Here is a 25,707-nt window from a genome sequence, read left to right on the forward strand (position 1 = left end):
CTTACACAGCACTACAAATTTTTCAAACACCTTGGGTCAGGTGACATGAATTAAGAGAACTACAATTGCTGGAGACCTAAGACCCACCTACCCATGGCAAGTACATACTATAATTTGACTGACACTCTCTCCTCCTTTAAGACGGACTAAAGGATCTGAGATGATGTGAGACAAGAAAGGGCTAATCATAAGTAATGGTTTTTGTATGATACAAATCTAAAGCAAAAATGACATAGCTTTTCTAGTCATGTTACAATGCTACAACAAAGTGCAAGAAAAAGATAATAGTTCAACAAATTTTAAAAAAATTTATTTACCCAAGTACATTTTTATTTGTTTATGTATATATTCATCTCTTGTGTATAATGTTTCATATCTATGTTTAGCCGACAAAGTATTTGACTGAATTGACCATACATTAATATACTATCATGATTGTTTAAAAGAAACCAAAATTTCACATTCTGCTTCTCTAACAGAAGCTGACAACCCAGCCGTATGCAAAATCTTATGTACATGATCCTAAAAATAAAATGGACGCTTACCTTCAAAAATCAATTTTTCTCTTTCTTTTACATTTCCCAGTTTTTCCTGGATTGCTGCCATATTTTTTGTTGCCTTAGCTAGCCGCCATAAAACTTCAGCATTTTGAGAATACTGAAAAGTATAACAGAAAAGTGAACATCAGAACATGGCTACTGGGCACAGGATGCAAATGAACAAATCATAAGAAATATAATTCTGTTACACGTCAAGTCTAACAATTATATCTACATAAAACAAAAATATGACAGATTAAACGTACCAGTTTAATATTTAATATTAAATCTACAAAAACATAGAGAGCTTTCTATAGGGTCAAATACAAATGCATAAAGAGCAACAAAGTTTTTAAAGTACACACACCAAATTCCTACCTCATAAATTCAGTAATAACCTCTAAACTTTAAAATGTTGATCAAAAGTATGTAAAAAGTTCTTACCGCTTGTAATTCTTTCTTCAATAGTTGGTATGCTTTGGTTTGGTCTTCAGCTGTACCATCATTCAGCACATCAACTTGTTGTAAGTCTTCATATAAGCTTTCATCTTCCAGAGAGAGAGGTAAAAGACGGCTTCTTTCAGGCGAAGACGTGGGATGCTGTTTCCCAAATGTTATCACTTCTAAACTAAAGAGCAATAACAATAAACAAATACAATCAAACTTCATTCTGCACTGAAACTTTTGGGCAAGCAAAATTTTTAAGTGCTAACTCCAATATTTCTTCTCTATCTTCACCACAATAATTATGGATTAGTCTTACAAGTGCACGATCTCAAAATAATTTAAAACAGCATGGATGAAATTATGGAAATGGTAACACAAGTACAGGTCTTGAAAATCAAATAGCATCTACTTTTAAAAAGACAAGTGGACAATGTCCACACTATCAACAATGATATGATAAGGTTTCACAAAGACAAAAACAACATCTCAGCAGGAATTACAGGTACTGCTATAGCACTATATCACTTAATGAACAACACTGAGCAATATTATCACACAATTGGAAATTAATATTCCACGAAACACAAAAATTTATGAAAATAGACCAACATATCTAAATGATCATAGCAGAGTTTGTTCCATAATTACACATACATACATCTGATAAAAAATGATAAGATATAGAGATTATCAAACTATAAACATCTTTAATTCACAGTCCTTTATCTATCTTTGTATGGCATTTGTCTTGAAAAAAAACTGAAGCAGCAACCACAGAAAATATGACAGAATGAAAAAAAGGGAAAAATTATATACATATATAAAATACATAGTACAACATATACTTTACTGTAAAACTGAAATCATCATCCTCATCATCAGTAAAATTGTAAAATCTATAACCACTCTCAATCACTTTCTACTATATAACTTCAAAGAGAATGAAGAAGCTATGCACATTACACATGACACTCTTTGCAATGCAACTTTGTGCAAGTACATTTGGATACAACAGGCCTCTGCCACATGATTGATCAATCCATAAGTCCATAAAATAAAGTTGCTAAATGTGACATCTTTATTTTGTATAACACAGTTCAGAAGGTATAGTCATCATCTGCACTGACATCATTTGTAGATTACGTAAGCCAAATAGTACAAAGCTTCTATCATATGGGTTAAAAGTTATGATAAGGGTACATGCTTATAAGCCCTTTGATCCCCCAATACGTCCCTGATATTTAGCCTGACACACTGTTATTAGTGGATTATGCATCTCAAATCTCAAATAACTCAAAAGTTATAGATCGGTTTATAATCCTACATGACCTTTGATCCCCTGAAAAGTAACAATTTACATTTCTATCTTCCCCAAAATTTAACCAGTTCTTGACAGTTACCTTGGGAAAAACCTTTATAAGAATTCCCTCATAACTTTTTCCAAGACCCTATTAGCAAACAGATAAAGATACAGGCAAAATGAACAAAAATCATGACCTCCCTGTCATAGTTAACAAACTTGATCAATACGAACTTTCCAAAACTCACCTATCATCTGGTGACAAGTCAAAAAATTCGTCGTCATCTTCATCAGGGGAGTAATAGTCTGTGTCGTTAGCTCGGCTACTATCAGTATCATATTCACGTGCTGTGTGGTAGCTACCTGTGGTAGTGGTGCTGCTGAAACTGACAGTTTTCTTGCGGAATGCTGACCGAGAGACGACCGGGTCTCTGTCTAGTTGTGCCTTTTCTAGTTCTAAAAAGATAAATAATTAGTTTACTCCAAATGTAACGATTATTCAGGCTCTTTTCAGTACAACAGTTCTTAATATAAGTAGCCTCTGGCTAAATATTTTTTACCTGATGTAGTTACAAACATTTACAGCTTTAAAAAAATTTCAAGTTTCACTCAGTTTACATAAGTTTTTCCAATAGGTATGAAAACACTATAGGGCATCAATTGCAACTGAGAAAAGTATAGTTGTATTCCTTATCCTTCTGATAACTAATTTTAATATAGTATACTGGACAGAAATGTAGACAATCAAGTAAACAAGCTGACAAACTCATAGAAGAGGAACAACTTGTAATACTATTGTAATTACTAACTGACAGTGATGAAAAATGCAGCTGCTAGCATCAATGGTCTGGACCACAGTGGTGCCTAATCAAACTTTTAGATGTCACTATGTGGGCTAAAACAAAATGCTCATCTAAAACTTGATACAGCTTACTGATATACTACATAAATACCAATTTTTCCTTTCATCTGTAATAAAAGTTGAGATATCAAATTATCTGGAGACGCAAATATTACATGAGAAACTCTGTAGCAAAGCAGGAGTGACAAAGTACTTGTACTGAATACATTCAAGACCCAAAATATATTTGTGTAGTACAGTATTTGGTAAAATCTATGTAGTCCACTTAAGAGGATTTTCATGTCATTACTAATAGTTAAGAGACATTTGATCCAGACTAATTTTTTTGCAGCTATAAACAAGGTATCAAGATTATTTACGTATAGCGAAACAAATCAACTAACCTTGCCAGTTGCCCAACTCCTTCTGAGATAGACCTATAAGATATTAAAATTATTGCAACTACTGTACAGAACTAAAAGCATTTTGCTTTCCAGTTGTAGAATAACTTTTGCAACTTAACTTTGTTCAACAAAAACCATTACAAGTGCTTATAATCAGAACAGTATAATGTAGATAATAAATCTGCATAACAAAACACAGGATGTCACTCCACAGGAATATAGTCGGCTGTCATTTTCAATTGGTATAATTACTGACAGTCTTGCCAGAGGTATTCAACCCCTGTTTGTATTATGTATCAACATCTCTCTCAAAATTCCATGCATGAATGACATTAACTGCAATATGTACTGCACTAACAAATAAGAAAATCATCTTTCTATATTTTTACTCTACAATGTACGTAAAGTGTATTGTGTTTTAGGCCAAAAAAACGTACAGCACCGTAATGATATGATATCACAATGTACTTCAAGAGGCATGAAGAGTACAGTTACCAATTTCCAAACAATCCAACATGCAAACGGCTGTCTGCAATGTAACTTGTTTTGTAAGTACAGGCAGTCGCAGGTTATCAGCGGGGGTTCCATTCTCGGCGGGATGCTGAGAAGCGAAAAACCGCCATTAACCGAAACTCAGCAATTTATGGCGCTTATGGCACTGATAACTAGTTACTGGCGCCTTTGTTAGGTATGTTATGGTGCCATAACTCTAATATCAGCACCTTATGGTGCCGATAACCAGAACTTGGCACGTTACGGCGCTATAAATCGCTGATTTTATGGTAAAACCAGATCGCAATTGACCAAGTCTGCCGATAACCGGGGACTGCCTGTAGGTGGTGATGATTGTACTCCATTCAGGATTTTGCTATATTAAACACCAGTGAATAAAGAGCCACCACACCTGTTTCCAAAGAGGCTAAATCTCGTTTCACTTCTAAGATCGTAGCGTGTAGGCTTGAAATCTGCTGCGTGAGGTGCGTGTGCTCATTGATGCGTGTTAGCAAATACGCTGTCCCTGCTCCCACCAGGACTCCAGCACCCAAGGCTGCTGCTACAGCAACCTTGAAGTTGAGAAGCAAATATCTAATTCAGCATATACCGTGGTCTCTTTCAGTACATTACATAATGAAAATAATTAGTACTCCACTATGAAGACCATACTAGACTTACCCAAGGGAAATGGTTATAATATTCATAAGTTCCCTCTGTAAATCTTATATATTTCAAATAAAGAGTTATTTCAAGAAGGTCCTTCTGCTGAATTAATAAAAAATTCACTCAAACTCACCTTGGTATTAACATTCACGATGAATGATTTTCCTCCATTCATGTTGGTGGATTAGCTAAATGTTAGTGTGTTCTCATCTGAAAAAATAGATAAATAATTTGAATTATAAAACATACACAAATAACTCACAGCAAAACAGTGTGTATCCAATCATATATGACAAAATAAGAAAAGTCAACCTATGTGGAAGGTGAAGTAAAAACTTCCCTAAAAACTAATATGATTTCCCGTAAGGGATATTCAAACTCCATTAAAATCTAAAAGAAATGTGTATGGTTGATCTATAGCCCTCACAGGCATCAAGTCAGAAGTCTTTAATAACATAATTTGGCTTATTCTGCACCTAGCAAATGTGTTAATAGGTTTTTTATCTCATTTCTCTGCTACATGCAAAGATATAATGCCATGTAACTGTGTTAAATTTGGCAGGGATCCACATTCGCCCCCAACGCATCTCGTAAGAATACAGCCAACATCAATGACTGCCTGAACAATGCCCCCACTTCAAATAGCACCCAGATTCACCCAGGTTAAAATATTTCCTCATACAAAATAAAGCAAGAGAAAGTGCCATACAACCCTTAACAAACTGTCTGAACTCCCCCCAACTTAATGGTATCACAGTATTACCAATGAAAGTGCAAACGTATTATATGATCATAGACAATTTCTACATTTATACAAAATAGACTGATGATAGTCTCCCTCTATTATTATAGAAACTGTAGTTTATCATTAGAATATCGCATCTGTCCTCCATCATATACACCCTTTTCTATATTGTACAGTAAAAAATTTTCATTAATAAACAATATCTCTTGGAATGTACCTTAGGCAAGGTTAGATTACATTTCTGTGAATGTCAATACGCACTACATTTACAAATCTGGGACTGTTACCGCTGTATATGTGAACTACAAATTATTATGGCTGCCTATGTTATTATTTATGCATTTCCTACACTCATGACTGGTACTTTTCACATTTTTCTACCCAAAAACTGTCTCTTTCCCACCAGGATCCCCCCAAAATTACTTGATAATAGTGGGGATGGGAGTGAAAAACCAAATGATTTACACAAACAATAAAAGGTAAAAAGGCATAAAACACAGGGTATCCAACCAGAAAAATAGTATCTTCCTTTTTATGTGTGTGCTCTGAACATTTCTGACAATCGTCTCATTAGCAAATAAGTAAAGTACTTTCAGAGATAATGAGCCCCCATTCTTATATCCTATCAATTGCATGGCCACGATGTGAAAACTTGGGATTTAGGGAGGGGAAAAACACAACAAAAGTTAAATACCTTGTCGTTTAAGATTGTTGTGAATAAAGTGTCCCAGCGTCCATGGGTACAAGTGGTGTGCAGACTTAGCACAGGAAATGGGAAGTTTGTTGACACAGGTGACTCCGCAAACACCGAGATGGCGATAATCTTCTAAACATAAGGTGTTTAAAGTAAAATTTCGAAAGCAACATAGAGGTAAGTTTGCACTGAGCATGGCTAGACTTTCATTAACTTCTTTTTAATCGGAAATTATGGCATTATTTTGTGACTTGAAAGAACAAACTTACTTTGAGAGGAAAGTAGAGGTCTCAATCTGTTGTTTCCACGGTGGTTGGGTTATGACTGGCGTCTAATTAAGGATACTGGAAGTGCTAAAGTTATTTTTAAAGAAAGTGACCAAGCAACGGTATAGTGTCCCCCTGTCCGCACAGTGGTGTTTTACCCTACTAGGGGAAAGAACCAAATGGACTAGCTGATCCAGTTTCCACCGCGTTTGAAGCCACCCTCCGAAAATGATATTGTTATGATACAATAAAGTTTCATACATACTTACCTGGCAGATATATATGTACATAGCTAAGACTCCGTCATCCCCGACAGAAATTCAAATTTCGCGCCACTCACTACAGGTAGGTCAGGTGATCTACCGGCCTGCCCTGGGTGGCAGGACTAGGAACCATTCCCGTTTTCTATCATATTTTCTCTCTTCCACCTGTCTCCTGCGGGGAGGCTGGGTGGGCCATTAATCGTATGTATCTGCCAGGTAAGTATGTATGAAAATGATATTGTAATGATACAATTAAGTTTGTTCATACTTACCTGGCAGATATATATATAGCTGTATTTTTCCGAATCCGACAGAAATTTAAACACTTACGACACACGCAGTGGGAGTCAGGTGGTTAGTACCCATTCCCGCCGCTGGGAGGCGGGTATCAGGAATCATTCCCATTTTCTATTCATAATTTTTTATTTCCACTGTCTCCTGAGGGGAGGTGGGTGGGTACTTGATTATATATATCTGCCAGGTAAGTATGAACAAAACGTTAATTGTATCATTACAATATCATTTTGTTCATGAAACTTACCTGTCAGATATATATATAGCTGAATCCCACCTTTGGTGGTGGGAGTAGACAGAATAGAAGATTTTAGGAAACATATATATGCAGATAATTGATATCTTGATTCCTTACCTGTTAGCATAGCTGACTTCGTGGTTACTGCCGCGTAAGTCTGCTTGTGCTACTAGAGTTGCCAGCGAGGTAGAGACCTATATAGCTGGTGCACTCCAGATGATCTTGTCAACAGGGGCGAGACCACGACGTGACTAGACCATTGACCATACAAATGAGGGCAACGAAGTAAAAACCAAAACCACCTGGCGTAGCCTACCAAAAGTATCCCACATAGACTAAGCTAATGGAAGGGAGATCCGCCGCAGGCAGGTCAACCCACAACCATAACACAAGTTAAAAACTCACCTAAACCATTAAAGGATAGGATGAGCGCTACTCCTGCCCCCAAAACAGTGTCTGCAGCGACGTATGGTCGAGCGAGTAACAATTTTCGTATGTTGCTTTCACCTCCCGCAGGTAGTGTGAAGCGAACACCGAATTGCTTCGCCAATAAGTGGCGCCCAAAATGTCTTTGATTGCCATATTTTTGTGAAAAGCCACCGAAGTAGCAATAGCCCTCAGCTCGTGGGCTTTCACTTTCAGAAAGCTCCATGTCACTTTCACTACACTTTTCATGGGCTTCCTTAACTGTACGTCTTAAGAAGAACGCAGTGCATTCTTCGACATTGGAAGATCTGGTTTTTTCACAGAGCACCACAAGTTCTCCGAAGAACCTCTGCATGCTCTGGTTCTCTGCAAATAAAACTTGAGAGCCCTGACAGGACACAGGACTCTCTCAGCTTCAGGTCCCACTAGCTCCGACAACCCCTTGATCTCGAACGTTTCTCGGCCAAGGGTTGGAAGGGTTCTCGTTCTTTGCTAAGAACGTAGACTTAAGGAACAAACTGCACTATGATCCTTGAACCCAATATGCTTGCTTATGACTTGAATTTCGCTAACCCTCTTCGCCGTCGCCAGAGCGGTTAGGAAAATGGTCTTCTTAGTAAGATTCCTAAGCGAGGCTAAATGGAGCGGTTCAATTGACTCGACATGAGAAACTTCAGTACCACGTCTAAGTTCCACGATGGTACTTTAGGTTGGAGAACTTTCACAGTCTCAAATGATCTAATGAGATCGTGAATGTCTCTATCATTCGCTAAGTCGAGTCCTCTATGTCTGAAGACCACAGAAAGCACGCTTCTGTAGCCTTTAATCGTGGGAACGGCTAGTTTCGCTTCTTTCCTAAGGTGAAGAAGGAAATCTGCTACTGGCTCACAGAGGTTGAGGTGGAGGAAATGCCCTTCCTTCTGCACCAACTTCTAAAAGACAGCCCACTTTGAATTGGTAAACTGCGATTGAGGAGGGCCTCCTTGCGGTGGCAATCGCCGTTGCCACAGGTCTTGAAAAAACCCCTCGCTCTGGCCAACTTCTTGATAGTCTGAACGCAGTCAGACTCAGAGCGGGGAGGTTTTTGTGGTTACCCTCTCGAAGTGGGGCTGTCTGAGTAGATCTTTCCTTAGGGCAGAGTCCTCGGAAAGTCTACTAGGAAGGACATCACCTCCGTGGTGAACCAGTCGGCCGCTGGCCAGAAGGGGGCGATGAGGGTCATTCTCGCTCCTTCTGATGCAGCGAACTTCCTCATTACTTCCCCGAGGATTTTGAATGTGGGAAAAGCGTAAATATCTAGTCCCACCGACCAATTCCACAGTAGGTGGCGTCTACTGCCACTGCTCCGGGTCCAGAACTGGGGAGCAATACAGCGGGAAGTCTCTTCGTTCGGGAAGTTGCGAAAACGTCCACATGAGGACGTCCACCCCCACAGCTTCCATAGCGCCTGGCATACTTCCTGATGAAGGGTCCATTCCGTCGGCAGAAGCTGGTCCTTGCCGACTGAGAAGGTCCGCTCGCACGTTTTCCACGCCTGATACAAACCTTGTCAGAATCGTGACGTTTTGCGACTTTCGGCCCAAATCAGGATATCCCTTCCTGCGCGATGACGAACAGAGAATGAGAGTGATTTCCCCCTTCCCCCCTGTTTCCTGAGGTATGCCAAGGCTGTGGTGTTTTGTCCGAGTTTATCTGAACCACTTTGCTGGAGACCTTCCTCCTCGAAGAACCTTAGAGCAAGGTAAACCGCTGAGAGTTCTTTTAGATTAAAATTGATGTGCCAGGACACCTGTTCCCCTCTCCAGGTGCCTGACACTTTCTCTCCCTCCCAGTGTTGCTCCCCAACCCGTCCCGGAGGACGCGTCGGAGAACAACACTAGGTCGGGTTCCGAAGCTTGAGCGAAAGTCCTTCCGCAAGCTTCTTTGGATCCAACCACCATTTGAGGTGCTTTTTCACTTTCTTCCGTCAAAAACAAGACCTCTTCTAGATCCTGTTTGCCGTGACCAATTGCTTGAGAGGAAGAACTGAAGTGGTCGGAGGTGCAACCTTCCCAGAGAAACAAACTTCTCCAGTGAGGAAATGGTCCCCAGCAGAACTCATCCATTCCCTCACCGAGCATGTTTCCTTCCCTAGAAAGGCCGACACTTTGTCCAGGCATTGAAGTTGTCGCCCCTGGGACGGAGGACGGAAAAGCCGAAAAGCCACTGAGTCCATCTGAATCCCCAGATAGACTAAGGATTGAGAAGGAGTCAGATGCGACTTCTCGAGATTCACCAGAAGTCCCAGGGACTTCGCTAACGACAGAGTCGTGTGAAGGTCCTTCAGACACCTGTCTGGCGATGAGCTCGAATAAGCCAGTCGTCTAGTAGAGGAGAGATCCTTATTTCCGCAAGATGGAGCCACCTCGCAACGTTCTTCATAAGAACGGTGAACACCATCGGCGCCGTGCTGAGACCGAAGCAGAGTGACCCTGAATTGGAAAAATCTTTCCCTTTCAGGACAAACCGCCAGGTATTTCCTTGAACGGGCGGGGATGGATGGGGACGTGGAAGTATGCGTCCTGAAGGTCTAACGAGACCATCCAATCCCCGGTCTTAAAGCTGCAAGCACGGATTGAGGTGTCTCCATCTGAAATTCTGCTTGGTAACGAAAAAGCGATTTAGACTGCTGACATCCAGAACGGGGCGCCACCCCCTGACTGCTTCGGCACTAGGAACAGGACGGTTGTTAAAACCCCAGGAGAACTCTGGTCGAAGACCTGTTCCACTGCCTGCGTTCTCGATCATTTGATCTAGTAGATCGTGAAGCACTTTCCGCTTTTCTCCCTGATACGACGGAGACAAATCCTTTGGTGTCGAAGACAGCGGGGGTAACATCAGGAAAGGAATTTCTGTACCCCTTCTTGACGATGTCCAGAGACCAAGCGTCGGCACCTCTCTCACCCAAGCTTTCGCAAAATGTAGAAGCCTGGCTCCTACCGGTGTCTGAAGGACTTCCCTCTCACTTCTTGCTCTTGGAAGGAGCGGGAGTCTTGCCTCTGAAAGAGCCTCTTCCTCGAGGGGCTGGCTTCGAGGAAGAAGCGGATCGAAAGGGCTTCGACTTCTTCAAAGCAGAGGACCCAGAAGACGAAGACGTAGTAGGCTTCCTAGAAGACTGTGCCAGAAGGTCTTGAGTTGCTTTCTCCTGAAGACTAGCAGCTATATCCTTTACCATAGACTGGGGGAAGAGATGTCTGAGAAAGGAGCGAAAAGAAGATCCGCTTTTTGCGCTGGTGAGACCGACTTTGCAGTAAAATTGCAAAAAAGTGCTCTTGTTTTCTTAAGCAGTCCCGTGCTGAAATGAGGCAGCCAATTCCTCAGAACCATCCCTGACGGCCTTGTCCATGCAAAGACAATACACTGGACAGCTCCCCCAGACTGATGGAATCAGAACTCCTGGACCTGGCATCCATACTCCCAGGCACCACCGTCAAGAAAATTAAAGACCTCTAGTGTCCTGAAGAGGCCTTTAAGGGGATGAAAAGTTCTAACTCGCTATGTGTCCACGAGACCTTCGAGGAAGACAAAAAAGATCTTCTGGTGGCGTCTACAATGCTACCAAAGTCTCCTTGAGCTGAGGCAGGAAGCTTGACTCCGACGTTTTCTCCCGTCTCATACCACATACCAGCTTTGCCACCGAGTCTTGAAGGTGGTAAAGCGAAAGAAGTCTTGCCCGAAGCTTTCCTCTTTTCCATCCAATCATGGAACCTTTCTAAAAAGCTTGCTTCGTAGAAAGCGACTTCTTCATTCTCACAAAGCCCGAGATCTTAGCAGCTTTGGAAGACGAAAACTGAGAGGGAGGAGTACGTGGAGCTTCAGGTTGGAAATGTCTGCAAAGACTGACTGAAGTAAACGAGTCAAAACCTTGTAGTCCGTCGAAACTGGAGCCAACTGCTGTTCTTCATCCACTTCGACGAAAGCGTCACTAACTTCCTCTTCAGACACTGGAGAAGTCGGAGGAAGAATAAAGAAGAGTCCCGTAGCTTTCTCAAAAGAGAAGAACGGCGAACAGGAAGAGTTCCCGCCTCCGCTTGTGCTTGCGGAAGTGGAAAACTGACGTCCGTAGGCGCGCGTTTGGCGTCCGAAGCCAATCTACTGGCGCCGACAGACGCGCGCTCAAACGCCGCAGGTGTACACCTGGCGTCCACTTGTGCGCGCTGAGCGGTCCACTGGTGCGCGCCGAGCGTCCACTGATGCGCGCCGAGCGTCCACTGGTGCACGCCGAGCGTCCACTAAAACTCGCTGAGCGTCCACTGGCGCTCGCGAAACTTGCACCGAGTCGTTCGGCGTCCACAAAGCGCGTTTGACTTTCACAGAAGCGCGGCTCGGCATCTAAAGAAACTCGCTTCTTACCACAAGTTTCGTAGCAGCGGAAACAACCGCTTCACGAGAGCGAGAAACGAATTTCCTGCCTCTAGAAAGTTGCTGGGGAGCAGCAGACGAACTCTAGAGGGAGACTCAAACGAGGAGACGAGCGAGGAGGAGAGAGAGAGGGAGAACCTCGCCTCGACTCTTCACAGGAAGATTGTCATCCTTCTTACGGCGACGTGGAACAGTCTCCCTCGAAGGAAAAACATCTCGAAGTTGCTGCTGAAGAGATGGAGAATCTTGCTTGTAGGTGAAGCCTCCTTTTCTGGGGAGGGGTGATCCTGTGAGCAGGAGAGTGGCGAGCAGGGGACGCCTTCTTGCTACTCCCAGGAACCGCCGCTTCACGCACCTTAGAGCGACTGCGGCGCTCGAAAGAAACATCTAGGGAAGACTCGGACCTCCGAATAATCCTTTACGCTTCTTCTGCGGAGGAAAAGCAGCAAACGCACTATCGGGCGACGATCAAAGTTCTGGAGAACAACTTGGACGTGAAGCGTCCCGCACGCGAGCCGTCCTTTTCAGCGGACGTGATGCGGTATGAGAGTCACCCCTTGCGCGGGGAGGAAGCTTCAGAAGAAGAAAAGCGACTCCTTGAGAAGACGTGCACGGCGCACGCTCCTTGGCAGTCTGGGTATGTTCGTCAGAAGCTGCCGAAGGCACGCCAGATCGGTGGGGGTTCCTCGTAACCCTCCTTCGACTTTCGACATGCTCTCTCCCCGTAATCTGGGAGTCAAGCAGAGGTCTAGGTCTAGAGGCGGAATGAGGCCGATCTGACGCACCCTCCACTACACAAGGGGCACTTTCACTGCACTTCTCTTCACTTTTTGCTCTCCAGAGCTAACACTTTGATTCTAAGTTACGAATCGACTCAAGAATTAGCGATAATGTATTACCTTCTACCGACACTGTCTCAGGGGCCGGAGGCAACACTACAGGGGTAGGAGCATAATCTACAGAAGGAGGGTTAGCAGGAGGAATAATTTAAATCTTGGCCTACCTGAAACACTCCTGGAGGAAGACCTCCTTAACCTACTCCGCTCGCTCAAGTTTCTTAAGATAGGTTTCATACGCCTTCCATTCCGACTCAGTTAGTCTTGTTTCACACTCCTTACAACGACTTTCAAACGTACATTCATTCCCCTGCAAACTTTACAAACAGAATGTGGGTCTACTGAAGCTTTCAGTAGCCTACCTCTACATTCAGACATGGAACAAATCTAGCGCTAGCAGAACTAGACACCCTGACATCTTGATCAAGAAAATCAATACCAAATTCAAATCAAACCAAAGTCAACGTGTGCCAAGCCACCGATCCAATTCAGATACCAAAGAAAAACCAAAAGGGATACTCAAGTAGCTAGTAAGTTTCCAAAATCTGGACGGAGGTGCTGCAAAACAGGTGTTTCCAGCACCGGCGACAGAAAAATTATGAATAGAAAATGGGAATGATTCCTGATACCCGCCTCCCAGCGGCGGGAATGGGTACTAACCACCTGACTCCCACTGCGTGTGTCGTAAGTGTTTCAATTTCTGTCGGATCGGAAAAATTACAGCTATATATAATCTGGACAGGTAGTTTCATGAACAAACTTTATTGTATCATAACAATATCATTTTCTTATACAATCAACTTACCTGTCAGATATATACATATGTTGATTGGCACCTCTTTGGTGGAGGGGTAAGAGACAGCTACTTATGGAATAGACAGGTAAACAACATATGTTTGTAGTATAAATAAACCTTGGTTTCCTACCTGATAGGTGGTAGACTTCGTGGCTGCTGCCCAGGAGTCTGCATCACCTCAAGAAACTTTAGCGAGATATATGATCTATGGCCAGAGTTCTTGTGGGTCTGCCGATGGGGTCTTATCCGCTTACTCGGCAGAGCCTGAAAGGACTGTTTGTCAATGGGTGCTGATCCACTTATATGACAATACACTTTATGAAGGAAGTACACCAACCAATCCGACCACCGTTGTAGTATTAAAAAATTGTTCCGAGTAGTTATCCCCAAACTCTTCACAACAACCATAATCAAAAACACCATTACGCACACACACATAAATTAAAAAAAAAAAAATAATGATCTCATCTAATAAGATATCACAAGAGTTCCTTACTGAACAGTAGTGACTGGCCGCCAGTGCGGCATCTAGCACTTTTGTCAGCAGAAAGTCTAGAACATATCTAATAGACGGTATGTACAATTTTAAGGATTGGTGTTAGCTCCTATACCCAGGATCGTATCCGCCGACACGAAAGGACCTAGAGAAAAACAATTCTCGTAGGTCACACGAACATCTCTCAAGTAGTGAGATGCAAATACTGAGTTGCATCTCCAAAATGTCGCTTCCAAGATGTTCTTTAGCGACATATTTTTTTGAAACGAGAGACGTCACTACTGCTTTTACTTCATGAGCTTTCACTCTTAAAAGTCGGAAAGCTTCGTCAGGACAGATCTTATGCGCATCTGTAATGACGCTTCTCACAAAGAACGTAGAGCATTTCTTAGACATCAGTCTTGTGGGGTCTTTACCGCGCACCAAAGACCTTGTCTAGAGACCCCCCATCTGGTGTTTTCTCTGAAGATAGAATTTCAGAGCTCTTACAGGACAAAGAGATCTTTCTGCCTCTCTCCCTACGAGACTCGATAAGCCTTTACCTCAAGGTCCTAGGCCAGGGATTCGAGGGATTCTCGTTTTTAGCTAGAAATAAAGCTTTAAACGAGCAAATGGCTGAGTCCCCCCTAAAATCCTACTTATCCTCTAGAGCATGCAATTCCACTAACTCTTTTGCTGTGGCTAAAGCTAATAGGAACAAACATTTCTAGTCAGGTCTCGAAAAGACGCCAGATGAGGAGGTTCGAACTTTTCAAATGATAGGAATTTTAGAACTACAGTACATCAAGGTTCCAGCTAGGAGGAGATGGCCCCGAAGACTTCGTAGTTTCAAAGGATCTTACGAGATCGTGGAGATCCTTATTCTCTGTCAGATCTAGTCCTCTATTCCTGAAGACTGCAGAAAGCATACTTCTGTATCCCTTAATTGTGGGTACAGATAGATGCGAATCTTCCCTCAAGAATAGCAAGAAATCAGCGATTTCTGTCACAGAGGTAGTGGAGGAGGAAACAACTTCGAGACTTGCCACCACCTTCGAAAAACTTCCCACTTAGACTGATATACTCGTCTAGTGGAAGCTCTGCGGGCCTCTCACAATCGCGCTTGCAACTTTGCACAAAACCCTCTCGCTCTGACAAGTCTTTCGATAGTCGAAAGGCAGTTCAGAGCTAGAGCGGGGAGGTTTTGGTTTTATGATTACCTCTGGAAGTGTGGTTTGTTTGAGAAGATCCGTCCTTCTTGGGAGGGATCTGGGAAATCTACTGTCCACTCACCAACTCTGTGAACCAGTCTTGTGCTGGCCAAAAGGGGCTTATCAGGGTCATCTGTGTTCCTTCTGAAGCCACAAAATTTCTTTAAGAACTAGTCCCAGGATCTTGACAACGGTGGAAAGGCGTAGAGTCTACGTGAGACCAGTCTAGTAGGAAGGCGTCAACCATCAGAGCTCTGGGGTCTTCTACCACTGAACAAAATACTTCTAGTCTTTTGGATAGGAATGTGGCGAAGAGATCCACATGAGGAGTCCCCCAAAGAGACCAGAGGGACTCTGACACACTTCTGAGTGGAGGGTCCACTCTGTGTGAAGGACCTGGCCTTCCTCCTGCTTGGAGCCTGTCCGCCCCATTACATTTCCTTTCTCCCTGAATAAATCTCGTAAGCAGGGAGATATTTCTCTGGGAAGTCCAAAGCAGTAGGTCTCTTGCCAGTTCGTAAAGGAACAAGGAGTGAGTCCCTCCTTGTTTCCGAATGTAGGCCAACGCTGTGGTGTTGTGTATATTCACTTGAACTACTTTGTTCGGTACCAAAGGTTCTAGGCTCTTTAAAGCCAGGTGTACGGCAAAGAGCTCCTTGCAGTTTATGTGCCAGGACACCTGTGCTGCTTCCCAGATGCCTGACACCTCTCTCGAGCCTAATGTTGCTCCCCAACCCTTCTCCGACGCATCGGAGAATAACACTAGGTTTGGGTTCTGAACCTTCAGGGAGATTCCCTTGTTCTCCTTCAATGGGGGCAACCACCATTCCAAGTAAGGCTTCATCTCCACTGGAATGGGAAAGGCGTCTGATAGATTTCCTGTCTTCCAACTCCAAGACCTCTTGAGGAAGAATTGAAGTGGACGTATATGCAGTCTTCCTAGAGGAAAGAACTGTTTGAGCGAGGAAAGGGTTCCTAGAAGGCTTAACCATTCCCTCGCCGACATCCGTTCTTTCCTTAAGAAGAGAGAGACTTTTTCCAAGCCTCTCGCGAGTCTCTCTTGCGAAGGAAATACTCGAAAACCCCGAGAATCCATCTGAATCCCCAGATAGACTAAGTTCTGTCTGGGGGTCAGCTGCGACTTCTCGAGGTTCACGAGTAATACCAACGACTTGATCAAGTTCATGGTCAGAATAAGGTCCTCCAAACACTGTCTCTCTGATCTGGCCCTGATGAGCCAGTCGTCCAGATACAGAGAGATATTCACCCCTTTTAGGTGAAACCTCGCCACATTCTTCATCAGGCTTGTGAAGACCTGAGGAGCTGTGGACAGGCCGCAACACAAGGCCCTGAACTGAAAGATCCTTCCCTCTGCCATGTAACGGAGGTACTTCTTCGACGAAGGGTGAATCGGTACGTGAAAATAGGCGTCCTGGAGATCCAGAGACACCATCCAATCTCCTTGGCATAAAGCTGAAAGGACTGAGGCAGAAGTCTCCATGGAGAACTTCTCCTTCTGAACAAATTTGTTCAGAGCGCTGACGTCTAGTACTGGTCTCCAGCCCCCCGAGGCCTTTGCAACCAGAAAAAGGCAATTGTAAAACCCCGGGGAGTTTTGATCCAGCACTAGTTCTATCGCTCTCTTGTCCCACATCTGATCCACTATCAGTCGAAGAGTATCCCTCAGTACAGGGTCCCTGTATCTGGCTGACAGTTCCCGCGGAGTTGACGTTAGGGGAGGACTGTCGTGGAAAGGTATAAGGTATTCCTTCCTTATCATAGACAAAGATGAGGCGTCCGTGCCTATACGTGCCCAGGCCTCCGCAAATTCTAAGAGCCTGGCACCTACTGGTGTTTGGAGGTGTGTAGAATTATTTACCCTTCTTAAAGGGACAGAAGGCAAACCTACCTCTCCTCTCAGGAGCCTTCCTTCTTGAGGGTGCTTTCTTTTCAACCGCAGCCGCAGGTCTCTTCTTCCTCGATGACTGAGTAAGAAGGTCTTGAGTCGCCTTCTCAGTTAATGACCGGGAAATGTCTTTCACCAACTGAGAAGGAAACAAAAAGTCCGATAAGGGAGAGTACAAAAGTGCTGCTCTCTGAGAGTGGGAGACCGCTTTGGTCAAAAAAGCACTGAAGACTGTCCTCTTTTTAAGAAGTCCCGCTCCAAATAAAGAGGAGATTTCTAAAGAGCCATCTTGTACTGCCTTGTCGATACACGACAGAATACAAAGGAGTACATCTGGGTCGAGACCTTCTGTGTCATGCGCCTTTTTGGACATCACCCCAAGGAACCAATCTAAGAAATTGAAAACTTCCAATACATGGAAGAGTCCCTTGAGGAGATGATCCAGTTCTGAAATGCCCCAAGTCACACGGGCAGAGTTCAAACCTTGTCTTCTCGACGCATCCACTAACGTTGAAAAGTCTGCTTCAGCCGAAGACGGGAGAGAAAGGCCCATATTCTCTCCCGTCTGATACCAAATGCCCCTTCTGCCAGCGAGTCTCACTGGGGGCATGCAGAAGACCGTCCTGACCAGCTCCTTCTTCGAATCCATCCAAGAATTCAAAGACTGAAGAGCCCTCTTCATAGATATGGTGGGTCTCATTCTAAGGAAAGATGAAGATTTTTTCGCCTTTGCGCTCGAAAACAGAGAGCGTGGAGAAGGAGGAGCGGCAGGGGTTAATGCGTCTCCATATTCCTCAAGAAGAAGGGCTGTCAAGACTTTGTAGCTTGACAGTCCTTCCCTTCCACGAGTCTCGTCTTCTGAGTTCTCATCTAACTAGGGGTCTAAAGGAGAATCCGAAGTAAAATCAGGACGTCTTTTCTCTGGGGGAGACAAACTCCTGATAGGAGAGGGACTAAGAGAGTGATAATCTCTCCTCTTCACAAAAGTTGGAGCCTCACGTCTGGAAGGCGCATCTTGTCTGAAAGAATGTTCAGCCTTGTAAGACGCTTCCCGCTTGGCTGGCACCACGCGCTTAGGTGGCTCCTCATATATGGATGACGTCTCGCGCTTGGATGACGCCTTGCGTCCGCCTGGCGTCCTGGCTGACGCCTAGCGCTTGGCTGGCTCCTCACGTCTGGAAGACGCCTCGCGCCTGGAAAACGTCTCGCGCTCAACTGGCGTCCTGGCTGGCGCCTCGCGCTTGGATGACGCTTCATGTCCGGAAGGCGTCCTGGCTGGAGCCTCGCGCCTGGCTGCTTCCACGCGTCTGGAGGACGCCTCGCGCCTGGAAGCGTCTGGCTGGCGTCCTGTCTTGCGCTTCGCGCCTGGTATATGCCTCTCTCGCTCTTGCTCTAGAAAGAATGTCCTCTTCTACCTGTTTAGAAGAGGAAGCTTCATGCCTGGAAGACGCCTCGCGCCTGGCAGGGGAGAGAGGACGAGACTTCTTGATAGGAAGAGAAACGTCCTTCTTACGAGGAGGATCTCTAGCCAAAACTCCAACCAATGAGGCTAGCTGCTCTTGGACAGCTAGAAGAATTTTCCTTGAAGCTTCTCCCACGTCTTCTTCAATGGGAGGAGAAGGAGAGTTTGAAGGCGAGCGATCCGCTACGTCCATGTAGGGAGATGTTGACACAACCTTAGCCTTCTTGATTGAAGAGGGAACTTCATCCGAGAAGCGCTCCGGGCTCGAATTCAAATAAGGTTCCCTCCAATGCCTTTTCAGGGGCCTGGAAAGGTCCGAATCCTTCCATCCTCGTTTAAGTGAAGGAGAGGGAGAGGAAGAGAAACACTCTCGCAGGACGCTTTTTCTAAAGCGGTCCTGAGCAGTCTGAAGCGAAACAGAGCCTGCTGAAGGGACGTCTGACCGTTGGGGATTCTCCACGACCTCCTTAAGGCTTTCGACTTTCCTTCTCCTCTGGGCATGGGAGCTTGGAAGCGGTCTAGGCCTTGGAGCGTCGCAGAGACGATCAAACGCCCCCTCCACAACACTGGGAGCACTCACTTCACTTAACACTTCACTCTCACTATCCTTACCTTGTAAGGCCGCCATTTTGGACCTCATCTTAGAGATAGTAGCCTTCAGATCGGCGATTTCAGAGGCCGATTCTGAAAGTAAAGCCTGTGAATGATTCGACACAGAGGGAGAATCAAATTCATTAAGGTTAGAGATAGAATCAATAAAAGGCTCAATAGGCCTTGTACACACACTCTTTGAACGTCTAACTCTATCCCTCTCTAACTTCCTCAAATAAGAAGTTAGAGTCTTCCATTCTTCCGCATTCAACCCCTCACATTCATGACAGGTATTAGAAGAAGAACATTCAAACCCCCTACATTTACGACATACAGTGTGAGGATCAACCGAAGCCTTCGGTATCCTCACCTTGCAGCCTACATTCACACACATTCTCACACTTACATTTGAGTCAGACATACTGAGAAAAATCAAAAAGCATCAAAAAGCAAGTCCAAATTCAGTCCACAGTAGCAAATGCCAAAAACCACGATCCAGGTACGTCACCAAAAAGCCGAGAAATGATGATCAAAAGGTTGAAATAATATTCCAGGTCAGGAGGTAGTAACAACAATGTTGATACCACTGGCGACAGAGAAAATATGATAGAAAACGGGAATGGTTCCTAGTCCTGCCACCCAGGGCAGGCAGGTAGATCACCTGACCTACCTGTAGCGAGTGGTGCAAAATTTGAATTTCTGTCGGGGACGACGGAGTCTTAGCTGTGTATATATCTGACAGGTAAGTTGATTGTATGAAAAAGTACTTTAACACATCCTGACACCGGAGATGGTCATCAGTCACGAGCTGTTGGTGGTGAGAGAAGGAGCTCGAGACCTCTACCTCCTTTCGAAGTAAGTATTTTCTCAAAAGTTGGAAATTAAGGTCATATTTTAAGTTTAAACAGAGGGTAATGAAAAGTATGGCTCTACGCAGTGCACACTACCACCATGACACTTTTGAAATTTTTACTTACAACTCGGAATATTTAGAAGATTGAGGCCATCTCGATGTTTGCGGAGTCGCTTGTGTAAATAAACTTCCCATTCCATGTGCTAAATCCACACACCACTTGTACCCATAGAAGCTGGGGCACTTTCTTCACAAAAATTGTAAACAATGACTTCCAACCACTACTTTTCCAAAGGAACTACGATTTTTGGTAGAAGAAGAAAAAGAAGTGTGCACTAGATAATTATTTAAATAAATAGTTAAATGGCAGTATGTATAAGGTCATGAATTGCATAAATATCTTTACATATTCATGATTATTAATTTGAAAATATTCGTTGTTGAAAAAGTGACTAGATTCCTGACTCAAATATCAACAGTTTTGCTTGTGAATGGTACCTACGGCATTCTTCATGCTCTTCAATTGTTTTATCAGTGTTGCCAATTGGTAAGTGTTTACCCTCCAAACTGGGTACAAGACTTAAACAAAACTGGGGAAATAAGAGAAATTAGTGTATCTATTTGTAGTATATATACATATTAGAGCAATTTTATCATTATTGCATTACTATGACAACTAGAATTCATGGAAACAGTTTGTAAATGCATCGGCGTATGTGTGAAGCTCCACTAGATTGGCAACAATGAGTCATTTTGCCGTCGTCTGCTTATATGTACTTCAGAAATATCTGTAATTTTGGGGGGTTAATTTGGTTGCAAAAAAGGGATAATAGACATTAATTAAATAAAAATTTTGAAGTAACAAAGTAAAGTTAAACTAAATAATGATTACAGTAAACAATTAAGGGAATATAACTTTGCACCTCATAAACCGTGTACTCGGGTGCTGCCCATAACTGTGTTTGTGGAGTGAGCACTTAGGAACCAGGAACCGCAACGTAGTTCAAGTGCAATTTGGAGTGAATTAAGACCAAAATGTGTACAATTACAATCAAATGAGCACTGTGGAATTTCAGTTGTGATGGTAGTAAGGATAAAACCACCGATTACAAGGTAAAAATGAATTACAGTTCAAACCATGACCCCAGGAATAAGAAGTTTCATACTTACACTAATATAGGCAACAAAATGTTGTTTAATTGTGCTGATTACAATTGCAGTCTTGAGTAAGATCAATAAACGTTACATACATTTGCTAACATTGTTCAATTGAGTGCTGGGAAGGCTGGGAAAGATGGTGGTTTCGCTGTGCTTACAAACGGCACCTCACGTGGTTGCCGCCATATTGGATTTCAAAACTGCCTTGAAAACATATTTTACGAAGACCTCACATGCTTAATTTAGTTCGTATGGCACTTTCATATATCACATTATGTTGACGAAACTTGAATTTTTTTAATGGTATGCTTAAAGGTGTAATTATATTTTTGTTTCACCAATTAAATATAGAGTGAATAAGGCTGATCCACGCGATGATGATGGATCCACTGCAGTGTTTCCCCCATACGATATGTAGTAGTAGGCCTCTTACCCTATGCTACTTAACAAAAGGCTTCTTTTGTAGGGCATGTGTCTGAATTGATCAGTTTTCTGTATTTCTACAGAAGCAGTCCGCACGGACTGCAAGGAACATAACCGCGGATACAGCATCCACTAGGGATTGGGGCATCCAATGTATTTCGCCGTGTTTAGTACTGGCCCCTGGGGGTTAATTACAGTCATCCGAATGAATATTTCTTAAAATTCTTGTTCAGTACCTAGGTAAAACTGCATAGAAAAACTGCAACTGCCATAGTCAGGTACCCTAGATAGGTACCCTAGATCTACCCAGTTTTCTTCTGTAATGGGCTATAGGCTACTACAAATTAAAAAGATCTGACATGATAATAAAGGCGTAGGCCTCGAAACTGCTTCTAGAAAGCGAGAGTTCAAAGTTCATTCACCTGTCTCCTGTACCTTAATCTGTCTAGCCTATACATAAAAATACAATAAGAAAACATCTTAAAATATACCATTTACTGTATAAATATAAAGGCTTTAGCCTCGAATGGCTTTTAGAAAGAGAGAGTTCAAAGTTCACTCGTCGTGCCAACCCTAAAATGCCCAAAACTCGAAGGGTACAAAACAAACAAAAAAAGAACCACTTCCTCACCTTATTTCTGACGCCTCTATGATTGATCTGAGTAATGCCAGGCACACACGAGGAGATTAATGGTTAAATTTGTCTTTCCTCGTAAAATGAAGAGCTTCAAGTGTTACGTTGAACAAGACCGAGAAACAAAATCAGCTGATCAATGTCAACATTTTCACTTGTGTTTGGTAGGAGGACTCCGGCGCGTTTCATCCGTCAACGGTGATGTTTAACCACGAACAAACATTATCGTCTATTGAGCTGCTTTGCAATAAGAATTCTTCTATATTATATTTAGCTTAACGAGCGAACGTATAGCATGAATTCACAAGTTACTTTATAACTCTGTCGCACTAATAAATTTGTTTTAGCAAATTTGCAAAGGTATTTCCTCCTACCACGAAACAACCAAACGTAACTTCCCCATAATAGAACGCATCTTTATCGAGTAAAAAAACCAAAACTTTCGAACCCGGTCACCAAACACAGTCATTTACTTTCTAAACCACTCTTGATATTCAGTCGTCTGTGTCTGCTTTGCTTTCTTGCTAGAAGTTTTTATAAGGCTCAGATATTGATACACTTATTATGTCTGATTACTTCGCTTATGAAGTCAATTTGTTATTGCGTCATTCGGTAAAGATAGACATCTTCAAGCAACAGCGATAAAGCAAAGAGATATCGGGAAGTAATCTCGCCTCTAGAGATCTGTTCTACAGGATGTTTTCTGCGTAGAATAACAATCATGTTAATTTATTATAATGGATCGGAGAGAAAGGCACCGGACTTGCAAAGCAACAGTAAAGCAGCCGTTATACTGATAAGCGATGGCAGTAAGTTTAGGTTGATGGAAGTTTATTAAAAGTAAGTTTTAAGCTGTAGTATCCACCATATACCCGTTCACAAAGTGAGCTGGTCAGTTTTAATCCCTGGACAAAATAGATTTGTGACATTCAGTTAAACCCCATTGGGTTTCTGTTGCCATAAGCACAAATTACGTTTGTGGTAGCCAGTAAACTATGGTGCTCATTGCAGCTGAAGTGGAAAAGCATGTGGCTAGCAACTTCATCCCAAAATACTTCATTCATTCCTGTCTTTCCCTAACATAGGACTTTTTGTTCCAAATACCTCTTTCACACCATCTATTCAGTCGTTAAGGGTCGTTATTGTGCTCTATGTCGAACCAGCTCTCCTATATGGAAGTGAAGTGTTGATATCCAGTTGAATCCAAGGAGACACAGCACCAACTCATTAACCCTAGTCATCAATCCACTGCCCAGTTGATTTTGCGCTGGAGTTAAGTGGAGAACCGTGAAGGATGAAGCACAGGGGAGACATAAATGAGGGAGTTTCAGAAAGGCCCCTTCAGCAACACTGCTCAGAAGCACAGAAGATTAATCTCGGCGCCATATTGATAATCTTTGCAATGTCAGCCTATCAACTCTAGGCTAATTTTATTCATCTGTAACTTTAGAAGCAGATCAGACGAAAATTCCACCAGTTTAAATAGACAACATGATATAATAAGCCCTTGTCAGCATGTCAATGGATATTTAAAATGGATTGCAGTATAAAATTTAGGGTGAAAGGCCAAGTGCTGGGACCTATGAGGTCATTCAGTGCTGAAATGGCAATTGAGAGTAAAAATGTGTTTTAAAGGTGTAAAGAAAGCCTTGCAGTTGCGCTATGAAAGAATTGTTTGGAGAGGGTTGGAAGAAAGGTAATATGAACGGAGGTACGATAAAAGGAATGAAAGAGTTTGCAGGTAGGGGCCGAAGGGACATTGCAAAGAAACTTAAGTAATGCCTACAGTGCACCACGGAAGGTGCACTGACAGCAATGCACCCCTAACCAGGGATATATTTAATATGGATCTACGGATTGAAAGCATTTATCTAAACATGCAGCCAGTAGTACTAATTACGTCTAGCTGCAATTGATCTACTGGGCAATTACGCAAATGGTCATGATAAAAGAAATACAGGAGAGAGAGAGAGAGAGAGAAAGCTGAACGTCCTGCGTCATTCCTTTTATTATGAGCTGTGTTGTCACCTAGCATTTCATAAAAATACTGAGTCTCTCTCTCTCTCTCTCTCTCTCTCTCTCTCTCTTCTCTCTCTCTCTCTGATCTTTGTGTCTTTCACCACGTTTGTTTAATTTCATTATTTACAAAAAAAAAAACAACCTTGGTTTCTCTGTGAATTTCAAATAAAAGTCATCATCTATTACGTTGATTGAAGTGAAAGGATTTATACCAACACGTTTTGCAATCCGCTACAAAATAAATAAATAAATAAAGTGTAAAAAATGAGCTTTTGAAATACTTCTTTGGAAGTGATTCTGTCATGTTGTAGAAATGACTAACCGTAGTTAGCGACCGTTGCGTAAGAACCAGCTAGCAAGCTCTTGGTATAAGGGACCTTTCTCTCTTTCTTTTTAAAATTGCAACATCCTCTGGCGGGCTCAACGAAGTAGGAAAATGCCTCAATGCTCTTCGGTAGCATCTCTAGAAATCTTTAAGATTAGGTGAAAGATGTAAAGAATAATATACAAGGATATACAAGCTTTCACACACACACACACACACACGCACAAAGGAGTATCAAGAATGTCTAGTTTGAGCTCCACCTTAATGGCGAACAATATTAGTCTACAAAAACATCGAGCGAGAGGAGAGCAGAGTAGACCCACTCGTTAAAAGTTTGTGACCAAAGCATGGCTTTGTTTTAACTCCTAGAACGCACGTGTCTTTGGCTTCAGAAATATGTCTGTTTATTTAGCAAGACACAAATCAAACATTCATTTATCATATGCAGTAAGGCATAAAGAAACCGGAATTATAGAAAAATAAATAAAAAACTGATACTCTGAAGTGCTACATATGCATATGATATGTCAGCGTATGTTTATAGAGATGTTTGTATATAGATTTACGAACGAGGGAGTTTAATAATTAAAAATGTCTCTCTTATTGGCTCTAGCGGATGCTAAGCAAGATTAGACTTGCACCTATCGCCCATTTTCAACAAGCAGACGGTTGGTTGTATCTCTGTTTATATTAATGTACTTATTTCAATAGCAAATAGCCCATTACGCAATGGCAAAAATCAATGAATACGTATCTCGAGGAAAAACCAGATATAGTACTAGGCCTATGGATAAACAAATACAGTAACTGCTGGGGGCACAAAGACATTGGCCCTCATTTCGGAGAAATTACCATTGCCGAAACTTGCACGAATATGGCCCAGATGCCTAATGTGAATTTTTGGGACAGGAAATCAAGGACCACATGTTGATAAAACATCCCGCCCGTCAGTTGCTGCTCTCTCTCTCTTTCTCTCGGTCGACGGTCGAAGGTGGTCTCCCT

At 42.8% G+C, this 25,707-nt stretch overlaps 1 protein-coding gene across 5 annotated transcripts in view; it reads right to left on the reverse strand.

The window, feature by feature from the left end:
• LOC135226925 (regulator of microtubule dynamics protein 1-like) overlaps positions 1-25,707 on the reverse strand; it is a 48,876-nt gene that overhangs the window by 21,265 nt on the left and 1,904 nt on the right. For 2 of the 5 annotated variants that reach the window (XM_064266614.1, XM_064266628.1), the window contains exons 2-7: positions 4,823-4,899; positions 4,436-4,595; positions 3,532-3,564; positions 2,535-2,742; positions 984-1,167; positions 546-657 (exon numbers count right to left, since the gene is read on the reverse strand). In XM_064266614.1, the coding sequence (XP_064122684.1) occupies positions 546-657; positions 984-1,167; positions 2,535-2,742; positions 3,532-3,564; positions 4,436-4,595; positions 4,823-4,864 (739 nt within the window). In that variant the 5' untranslated portion in view covers positions 4,865-4,899. Of the gene's footprint in view, positions 1-545; positions 658-983; positions 1,168-2,534; positions 2,743-3,531; positions 3,565-4,435; positions 4,596-4,822; positions 4,900-22,358; positions 22,845-25,557; positions 25,694-25,707 lie in introns of those variants that run through there. The other 3 variants (XM_064266620.1, XM_064266609.1, XM_064266632.1) reach the window with 3 other exon arrangements.

Source organism: Macrobrachium nipponense, chromosome 20 (genome assembly GCF_015104395.2).
Source record: "Macrobrachium nipponense isolate FS-2020 chromosome 20, ASM1510439v2, whole genome shotgun sequence".
NCBI lineage: Eukaryota > Metazoa > Arthropoda > Malacostraca > Decapoda > Palaemonidae > Macrobrachium > Macrobrachium nipponense.